The 10,749-nt window shown below is 44.5% G+C and overlaps 1 protein-coding gene across 1 annotated transcript in view; it reads left to right on the top strand.

The window, feature by feature from the left end:
• Nucleotides 1–879: 879 nt before the first annotated feature.
• Nucleotides 880–10,749, top strand: part of TRIM24 (tripartite motif containing 24) — a 65,528-nt gene continuing 55,658 nt past the window's right edge. Inside the window, exon 1 of the mRNA XM_086754664.1 lies at nucleotides 880–1,373. Within this exon, the coding sequence (XP_086610790.1) occupies nucleotides 941–1,373 (433 nt within the window). The 5' untranslated portion in view covers nucleotides 880–940. The remainder of the gene's footprint in view (nucleotides 1,374–10,749) is intronic.

The raw sequence follows: 10,749 nt of genomic DNA, 5'->3' as shown, positions 1-10,749 counted from the left end.
GCACGAGTACTTAAGTTAAAGCATTTGATTCAATAAAATGTTACATCCAAACCAGAACTGTACTTTTCCATTGTACTTTTTAAATTTTACTGATTAGCTTCAGTCAGATAAAGCGCCTGGGAATGGTAACATGGCTGTGGTGCGCCAAACCAAACTTGGGCCAAAGTTTACACGGACACCCGCATGAAGTAACGCGGAGGAGGAGGGCAACCTCTGTTTCGGCCTCTCAAAGAGGCCAAGGCCGCTCGCCCAGCCTCTGTTGGGCGGCCCAGTGGCCCATGTACCACCAGCCACAGGCCAGGCCCTACACTCAGAGGAGAGAGAGGCCATTTGGGCAGGGGCTGAGAGTATCATAGCCTCAGCGGGGCTGGTAGGAACACTTTAACACAGCATGCACACTGCCCCAAGGGCCCCAAGGATGGGTGTGTGCCAGTGGGTGACCGCCGCCGTGGGAAACCACCACGCAGCCGCCCTGCAGCGGCCACGGGGCCGCAGAAGGGGTAACCGCCACCCACGGGGGGAAGGCGGAGGGGCGGGGCTTTCACGGGCGGGGCCTCTCTAGGGGCGGGGCTTCCGCCGCCGGCCGGGCTGGTTCCTGTAGGGGCGGGGGGAGGGGAAGAGAAGCGCTCGCCGCACGTAGGCGGTGGGGGGGCGTGGCCCCGAAGGGGGCGTGGCGGGGCACGAGGGCGGGGGCGGGGCGGGTGGCGCGGCGGGGGGAGGGGCGGGGCGCAGCGTGGCGAGGGGCGGGGCGCGGGCGGCAGTTGGCCGTGTGGCGCGGCGGGGGAGGCTCCTCGCGGGGCAGGCACACAAACACCGCGGGCCGCGCGGGGCGGGCGTCGGCGCGGGGGCGGCAGTGGCGCGGGCGGGAAGGAAGCGGCAGGGGCAGCGGGGCTGCCCCGCCTCCCTTCGGCGCTCCGGCGGCGGCGGCCGGCGCAGGACAATGGAAGAGGCGGCGGCGGCAGCAGCGGCAACAGCAGCAACAGCAGCAACAGCAGCAACAGCAGCAACAGCGGCGGCGGCGGCAGCAGCAGGGGGGCCCTGCCCGGCGGATCGAACGGGGGCGGCGGCGTTGAGCGGAGAGAACGAGGCCGAGAGCCGGCAGGGCCCGGCGGAGCGCGGCGGGGATGTGGCCCCCGTCAACCTGTTGGACACTTGCGGCGTGTGCGGGCAGCCCATCCAGAGCCGGCGGCCCAAACTGCTGCCCTGCCTCCACTCCGTCTGCCTCCGCTGCCTGCCGCAGCCCAACCGCTACCTCGTGCTGCCCCCCGCCATCCCCTCCTCGGCCGCCGGCACCCCCAAGGAGCCGCAGCCGCCGGCGCTCCCCCCTTCCTCGGCCGGCTCTTCGCCAGCCTCACCCCTGCAGTATACGCCCGGTAAGTGTCGCCCACCACTGCCCGCGGCCCCCGTGGTTTGAGGGGATGCTGTGTGTCCGCCCCCCCCCCCCCCCCCCCCCCCCCCCGAGGCCTCTGTGTCGCGACAGTCGGGAAGCTGTCGTGAGGGGGAGCTTGGGAAGCAGCGGGTGCGGTGGGCGGGGTGCGGGCTGCCGGGGGGCACCGACCTGTCCGGGCGGGCTCGGGACGGGCTGTGCTCGCCAGCGGCAAGGCTGGCGGCGGGATTGTAGCTTTTTAAAAAAAAAACATAAATAAGGAAAAAAAAAAAGTATTTTTTTTTTAAATTTCCCACCTCGGAAGGGAAGGCAGTGATTGTACTTTCTCAGTCCGTCCCTGTGTGTATAGGGAGGAGGGGCGGGAGCCGTCCCCTTTCTCCCCCCGCGGGGCCGGGGCCGGGCCTGGGCCCGCCCTCGATGGGCGCCGCCGGGGGGAGGGGGGTGAAGGAGCTCGCATTTGCCTCTCACGGGAGGAAAACCTGAACACGGGGCGATAGGAAGGCAGGAAAACGTAGCGAAAAAAAAACGGGCTGGTTTTGAGTCGTGCCTCTCGGCTGGCGGTTTGGGGCTCGCCTGGCGGGAAGCCCTGCAGGTGTCAGCCCCTGTACCCGGCCTTCAGCCCGGGGTTGGGGGGGGGGGGGGGGGGGGGCAGAGGGGTGTCCCAGTGCCTGGGCGGTAACGAGTGCGGGCCAGCGATAACGCTGGTCCGCCTGATCGGCAGCCTGGATGGGTCTGGTAATGCCCTAAATCGAAAGCTTGTTTAATTGTCACGCTGGAGGGAGAGTGCCGCCGGGAAGTTTTGGTAAACTCGTGTACTGACATAGTAGCTTCTGTCAGCGCTATACAAGATGTGCAATAAACTCCTACAATCTGAAAGTACTTTCCTAGTGGTGGTTATTCTTTGCTAGCCCTCTTTGGTCTAGTGAGTCACTTTGTTTTGTTAGAGGCAACTTCATCTCAAAAACAGGTGCAAACAAGCATCCTCTAGTGGAAATGGCTGAAGATCTTGGACAATCTTGAGTAGAAAAGAGGAAGTGTGATGGATATTGAGCTTCTCTACAGGTGTTAGTGGAGGTTAGTGCGGGGGGGGGGCGGGGGGAGGAGTGTCAAGTGACAAGTTCTACGTGAAGAAAGAAGTAGTAACTCCAGATTGACCATCCTTAAGCAAGTATTGGCCACTGTCCTTTAAGTGCGTTTAGGAAACCTTTTTCCATCCTGCCAGCAGTTCAAACCAGAAAGATTACAACTTGATTATGCAAAACTTTTGCAGCAATTGGTAAAGGAACACCCTCTTGAGAGAAAGGAGTATTTGGGGCAACTGGAGAGACTTCCTTGCTCTAGAATATCTGAGAAAGTCCTGAGTGTGTTATTAACAGGATATACTGAGCCTCTTCATCTACATGGATGTCTGCATTAGTGTACTCATTCAGTTTTTAATTTTAGAACGTAATTTACGTAGCAGTGAGACTGCTTCATCAGAAGTTCAAGAGTGGGACAATCTTTGAGACCCAAAACCAGTGTATTTAAGCTTGGTTGATCCAGGAAATGTAATTGCTCATATGTCTGCGAGTAGAACTGTGAAACTCTGCATGAGAGAAGCAGAAAAAGCATAAACCTTGGTGTATTATGAGATATTTCAAGACGAGAGACTTGGGAGTGACAAAGGGAGCAGAGATGCAGCTAGCTTAGAGGTTGCGACATAGGCTGAGAGACAATATAATCATCATCTTAGGAGTTTTGAGGTCATGAACAGCGTGGCTCAATTCCCAGATGTTGTATTTAAATAGAGCAGAAGTAGGGGTTTGTAGTTGTTGAGTGAGAAATTAGATGCATCCCAAGAATGAAAAGATTAGTGCTAGTCAAACATCTGCTTGACAGGACAAATGACAGATGCAATAATGAATTGTAGTAACAGTAAACTTGTAGCTCTGTTCCCTCCTTTTGACTATGTGAATTGGTTCTGTATGAATGAACTACACACTATATATTCCTCCTCGTTCTACAAATTTAGATATGTACTGGTTTTTTTGGTGACATTATTTTTACCCCGTTGACTTCTCTTTCAAGTTATTTTCATGCTTCCACACTACCGTTCATTGTCCAATAGGAAGAAGAAATTTGTGTAGATCTCGCACTCTCCTTGATGCATTCTTTATGTCTTTTCTTGTCATGGTTTTGGCCCAGTTAAAGTGACAATGCGTGTATACTAGCTAGCTAAGGTCTAACTTGATGTGCATTGGCTACTTTGTTTTCCAACTGATATTTAAAGTTGTAAACTTAAGTTAGGATTGCAAAAAAAAAAAAAAGTATCAATATCTACGGTTGATTATATTGAGGAAAAATGTTATGGTTGGAAGAGTCCTTAAATTCTCAGAAGATGGAAGGAAGGACAAAACAGTGCAGATCTGTCACCTCTTCTGGCAATATGTTCTGCAAAATGTTTACGAGGAGTGACCCGAAGAAATAAACTGAAGAGCATAAGCCTAGAAGCTTGGATAGTAAGTGCCTCTTATAATGTAAATTGTGAGATTACTGTGACTAAACTGAAGAAACAAACAGCAAGGAAGCTATTTGTGCTGGAAGGAATGTGCTAGTTAAGGAACACAATAGAATTGCAAACTACGAAAAGCTCCTGAAAGATAAGCAGACAGACTCCCTGTGCACATGTGCTGAGCAGTAACAATACACAAAAATAAGCCTACAGAAAGATTGGTGGAAGGGAGTGATTTGAGCAAAGGAGAGGATATGATTTGAAAAGTGCTTCACTGAGCCAGCCTTGAGATGGAGTGTTGTGCTAATATCCCAATTAGTTGAGAAACAGGTAGCTAAAGAGGAACTGAGTTTCAAGTATAATCTGAATATACTTTTTGTCTTCAATAAACTGTTTCCAAGCAGAAACAGTCCTTTGCTGTAGCGGAATGACATAGGCCTTCAACTTCCAACATACAGGCAAGTTTACTTGGGAGGATGTTGTCTCTCTTTCTGTGAAGACACTAACAACTAATAAAGACTGCTGTGGAAAATTTTTTCAAACTTAAGGATCTAGAGTGAATTAAGACTTCTAGTGTTACTCACTTGAATATGAGGTTCAGCATGGGTAATGGCAAAGACAAGTGTCAAGACGTGTGAAGGCATTTCCTGTGATGGGTGTTAATCAGTATTCCTCCTGCAAAGGTAGGCTGGTGGCAAGGCCAGTTGGCATGGATATACTCTATACTGCCACGTGCATTCATCTTTGAAATTAAATAATCTCTATAGAAAACAAAACTTAGAGTTTCTGATCTCTGTACCGTTCCTGAATTTTAAGGTGTTGCAGAATCAGCTGTGTGTTGGACTTCAATGGTCTTAGCACTGGAGAACTCACTGCTTGTTTTTTGAATGTCCAATGCCAACTTATTTGATGCAGGTCGTATTTTTGTTGTTGCATTGCCAAAAAAAACAGGTTTCCAGGCACAAAACATTACAAAGTGTGTGGAATGCTGCAAGAGTGGGTCTGTAAATGTTACGCTAGCTTGTGAGCGAGGGTCTACAGGCGCTGCTACTAAATATCTTGGCTAATTTCATGTGTGTTTTCCTTTTGTTTCTCAAATGGCCATTCTTTATTATAGATTCTGCATGTTAAAACTGGTGCACACAAAAAGGCTGTTATTAGAAATCTACCATGTGCCTGCATTTTGTGGTGGATGGTGCTTCAATGAGTAGTTGAGTAGTAGTCTATACTTAATTAAAGGACAGCATTCATAATGTGGGGAGTATCTGGACATCATAGTACTTCTGTGGAATTTTTAAATGTGAAAGAGGTACATGAAAACTGCGAAGCTAGAGATTGAGATTCTATTCCTTTTCAAAGCTATTTATTTTGCTTTAAGATATAATCATCCTTGTTTGTTCTTTTTCATCAGTCTTAAATAGATTGAGAATTGGCATGGGGAAAAACTTGTGAGTGAAAATGCATAGCAAAATTTTTTGCAGGTGTCATGATTTAAGTGTCAATAGCAAAAATGGTAGAGGGATTTTTTTTGTTGTTGCTGTTTTGTCTGTAGACAAACCTACTAGCAAATGAATCTGGATGAAGCTGTTAAAAGCATGTGATGTTTGGACACTCCCAGGATACAAGTTCTTGGGGAGTGTCCAGACTAACAGCTCAAATATGTTCTATGCTTGCTATTAATTAAGGAATAAATACTGCAGAGTTACTAAACAAGGATCTCAGTGATGTTCATGTTTCCTACTTCAACTTATTAATGCCCAGAAATATTTGTTTACCAATACAGTTCGGAGGTCTATAAGGCATGGAATGAAGACGTAACCCTTGATATACCCTCATGTATGCAGATGGCATCTGCTGTTTCATTATGTCCCATAGTCAGTCCTTATCCAGATAGCTTTAAACTCCTTCAGACTATCATCTGGTCTTGACATCTGGACTTTCCGATGTCATCACTTCATTTGACCTTGAAAAGAAAACTTTTGAAATTAACTAAAATTTTCTTATTTCTCTGTATATAATGTGTTCCTTCCCTCTCTGTTTGATAATGATTAGGATCACTATTAGTTATTTTAAAGGATGTAATAGGTTAATTTTAGCTTTCTTATGGTGAAGATAAATTTTTCTTCCAGATCTTGGTTGTCTAAGAAGATTTAAGATTTTTTTTTTTTAATCTGCCTGCAACATAGTATTATTTTAATTTCACCTTTCGTGTTGCCACTTGTTTAAAGTGAATTCTCTCAGTTTTTGCCATTACAATTACATTACATTTTATTTATGTGGCTATACACTCACACTTGCACATGTATGGTTGTATCTATGCATCCTTTTACCAGTCTTAGTTCCTGATGGCACCACAGCAGAAATTACTTGCTTAACCTGTAACAAACTTAAGGAGATTTGGGAGTGATGATATTTGCAAATAATGTATGTTATAGAAATATGTATAGGAAATATATGCCTAGTTTTCATGCTGTTTCTAATTTGTGCTTACTTTGAATTGATAACTCCTGGACCCCCAGAGATTGCATAGGAGAAAAGCATTTAGCATTGTTACAGGTGAAGTATAATATTATTGTTTTGGTAGCCTGTAATGGACAAACCTCTTGGCTAAAAAGTCATGAAACTAGTAAAAACCTAAAATATTAATCAGTAAACCATCTAGAGAAGGTTCTTATTTTTCTTGTAATTCCCTTATTTTAGAAAAAGATACGCTCTCAAGATATATGTGATGGGATGTGATACTGGTTGTACAAGTGTAATTTGAAGTAGAGCATATATTTGCCAAAAATTCCTGCATTCTCTTCTACCAGGAACTCCACAAAAATCAGTAGACTTACCTATGCTGTCATTATTAAGGTGGACAACTATATGATGCTGAAAGAAGCTTTAATCATGTTTGCTCCAATATATAATTAGTATAAACATGTATTAGATGGTTATTATCTTATCTATGTCTACAGAATAGTATATTGAGGGTAGGTTAGGTGCCTTTACATTCTTGCTTCTTTCACCAATAGAAAGTGGGAGCCTGAAAAGTTGAAGCCATCAGAAACATCAAATGAGTGTTAAAAGTGGTTCATTTGAATTAGAAGCCTTTTAGAGGTTAGGCTGTAGAAGTTCTCAAAATAGCTGAGCTGTTGTGTGAAACTTTCTTTTAAGCGAAGGTTTAAATCCTCAGAGGCCAACCTAGCTCCATTCCGATACAAAGTTGGCTTATAATGTCTCTGGTGAGCAATTAGTACTTTTAATAATGGAAAGGAATCCTAGATCATAAGGTAACAGGAGAGGAAGTATATACTAATGTACTTAAAGTTCTCAGATGTCTCTCTTGTTAGAAATATATTGGGTTGTTTTAAGGCACATGATAGAGATGCCTCGTAAGAGAATGACTTGTTTGAAGAGCAAGGGAAAAGTAATGGTGTGTATGTTTGTGAAAAGGCAAGTCGAGGAAGGAGTGTGCCTTTGTGGGCTTTCTCGTTCATTGGAGAAATGGACTGAAGAGCTAGTAGGCCACGCAGCGGGCTTTTTGGTTGGCCTGCTGACTTATATGAGTACTGGTTTGCGCAACTTTACATAGTTTGTTGAATTTAAGAAAGGAATTCTGTTGAAACTCTTGATTCTGAATATAGTTGTTAAAGAACCTGGTCTGTTGTACAGGAAAAGCTTTGTGCCAGGGTTGTGCAAACTTGTGTTAAGATGCAGTAGGTGGGATTTCCATATTATTTAGTGGAATTTCCCTGTAGCGGTAAACTTGTGAAGCTGGTATTTTGCCCATTATGTCTAGTCTGAAAACAAGACGGGGGAAAACCAAAAAGAACTTAAGTAAATTTTAATGTGACTGTATTTCAGTATGAATAACTGACTGTTTATGAAAAATCTGTCATTTCTGAAATTGGAAATTTAGACTTCTTAATTTTTTTTTTTTTTAAGCAATAGGATGAAATATTTCAATGCAGTAATCTTCACTGATTTCCTAACACTAATATGCTGGTTAGGCAGAGTTCTTCAGGTGAATGTGTCTCTGTAGCTTGCATTGTGAACCTATGCAGATGATCTGGCTGAACTATACCAAAACCTCTTATTGGACTTACTATCTCTTATTTAACTTTTATATGCTGTAACAGTTTAGTGACACTTTCTTTTTTGTTTGACTAATTCAAAGATCACAGGAAAAAAAATGTTTTCATAGAAAAATTCCAGTGATGCTGTTAAAATTCACCTCAGCAATTAGGTAGCTATGGAGTCATTTACTGTTTAAACTACGTACTTGTAGCTCAAACGTGCCAGTGTCATAGTTGAACTGACTAAATATCTACTTTTTTTTTCTAGTGGCCAGAGGGAATGCATCAAAACATTGTTTACAATCAAAGAAAGCATGAAACAATTGCATGAAGTAACTAAGAAATTTACGCCATTCTTAACAAGAAACAGTCTTGTAAAGTTGGGTATGAAACTGAAAGTTGAGCAAAAGAATATTCTTAATTACTTGATACTGCCTCTCCAGTGATTTGAGTAAATGCTTATTTGAAGCTTTTATGTGGGAGAAAATTGTGTATTACCTTGCTTACATTACTTACTTATGATAGACAACTGATGTTAAACAAGTTTTCTAGTTATTTTTGAAATTTATCAGTGGAAAAAAAAGGAAGACAGTAAGCAAGACTCAGCTGTTTGAACTGCACTCAAGGGTTTTGAGGGCCCTTATTTCTAAAGTGGATTTGGGTCATGGACACATCTTCATTTCAAAAAAGAAATCTACAACTCCAGTGCTAAACTCCCCGTAAGTGGGAGTACATGGATAAGAGAACTGAGACATTTGCTTTCTAGATGTAGAAAGACTCCTGCTTCTGATTAATAAGTTGCCACAGGCAACTATTTTTTTTTTTAAGTGGTGAGTTCCCCTTTCTACTGTAGTACCTCATGTGAATATAGTGCAATTTGAATAAAACAAGACTGTAGCTGAAATACCCTTTGAACTAAAATTATTACCTAATTTGAAAAGTGACTGTATATTTTCCCAATGAGCTGACACATCTGTCTGTACAGTACATAGTAAAAAAACCCAGGACTATTTTAACATGAATGTTGACTTGGAAATACCCTGTGCATTTCTAGGTTGCCTAATTGAGTTCAGAAAGCATATAATAAAAATTCACTTAATCCACTTCATTCGTTTCTAGGCATCTGCTGTAGTGTCATGTCACGGTTAAGGATGTGCAGAGTTGGAGTTTGTTGAACTAATGCTATAAGCCAGCCTAACAGAAGTTCATGTGCTGTTGGGAAGTTGGGAGAAGTTTGGAGGGCTGGTGGATAAGAAGCTCAACATGAGCTGGCAATGTGCACTTGATGCAGCCCAGGATGCGGCTGGCTTTCTGGGCTGCATCAAGAAGAGTGTGGCCAGCAGGTCGAGGGAGGCAATTCTGCCCCTCTACTCTGCTCTGATGAGACCCCACCTGGAGCACTGTGTCCAGTTCTGGAGCCCCTACGATAAGAAGGACATGGACCTGTTGGAGCGAGTCCAGAGGAGGGCCACGAAGATCATCAGAGGGCTGAAGCACCTCTCATATGAGGACAGGCTGAGAGAGTTGGGGCTGTTCAGCCTGGGGAGGAGAAGGCTCTGGGGAGACCTTACAGCAGCCTTCTACTGCTAAAGGGGGCTTAGAAGAAAGATGGGGAGAAGCTCTTTAGCAGGGCCTGTTGCGACAGGACAAGGAGTAATGGTTTTAAAGTAGAGGGAGGTAGATTCAAATTAGATGTTGGGAAAATGTTTTTTACTATGAGGGTGTTAGAACAGTGGAACAGGTTGCCCAGAGAGGTGGTGGATGACCCATCCCTGGAAACATTCAAGGCCAGGTTGGATGGGGCTCTAAGCAACCTGATCTAGTTGGAGATGTCCCTGCTCCTTGCAGGGGGCTGGACTAGATGGCCTTTAAAGGTCCCTTCCAACCCTAACCATTCTATGATTCGTGTTATGCTTAGGCTGCTGCTCGACTTGCTATGTCAGGATACTTGTAATACTCATGCTGTTTAGGGGAGGGAATGCTGGCAGTGGTGCCGGGAATGAGCAGGTGGGAAGAAAGAGAGGTAGAGAGCTACAGTGCTCTACTGGGGCTGGAGAATAAGATATTTTAAAGTGGGAGCAAGGTTCTAGTTTTAAATGCAAGGTACAGTGCCTTGATAAAACGGCCCACCACCAACAGGCCTGTTACTAGAAATGAGTAGTGTGCAAGATTGGCCTGAACAGCAAAAGTGTGAATTAAAACGTACTTTTTTCAACTTGGACTCTGCTTTAAAATGAGTAAACTACTTGCCAAAGTGATGTAGGAGGGTAAATTACCTGCCTGCCTAGTCAATTGGTTTAAAAAGAAATGGAAGTAGCTTTGAATCATCTTTGCCCTTTGGAAAAGTTCTGTGACTGTAGCAGTAGTTCTGAAGTAAAAGTTGAAATTCATAGCATTCCCTAGCCCCAAAGTGATAAATTAGGGTAGTGGGCAACTCATCAGTCAGAAGTTGAGATAAAGACAGTCTGTTCAGCAGAGAAGCTTTGTTGAATGAATATAGAGCTGTATGATGACATGTGGTGTCTGATAGCAGGATCTCGGTAATGGCTAAATGTCCTGGGAACGTTGAAATCTTGGAGGTACATACTTCAGGGTTAGATTTAGCTCTTTTTTGAGTGTCCACAACTTCCCAGTTCCAGTAGTACCTCTGCTTGCTTAAGGAGTTGGTTTTCAACCCTTAGTAGTTCTGTTCCTTACTTGCTTTTGCCTTATTTAGGGATCTTTTATCACACATTAGCAGCTATTGTTCTAAGTTGTTTTAGCCTATGAGTTGTTGAGCTTACCAGCTACAGACTACTTGGCCTTCAGTA

The sequence above is a fragment of the Chlamydotis macqueenii genome, chromosome 1 (assembly GCF_036417535.1).
Source record: "Chlamydotis macqueenii isolate bChlMac1 chromosome 1, bChlMac1.mat, whole genome shotgun sequence".
NCBI lineage: Eukaryota > Metazoa > Chordata > Aves > Otidiformes > Otididae > Chlamydotis > Chlamydotis macqueenii.
This window is presented reverse-complemented; position numbering and strand designations above follow the sequence as displayed.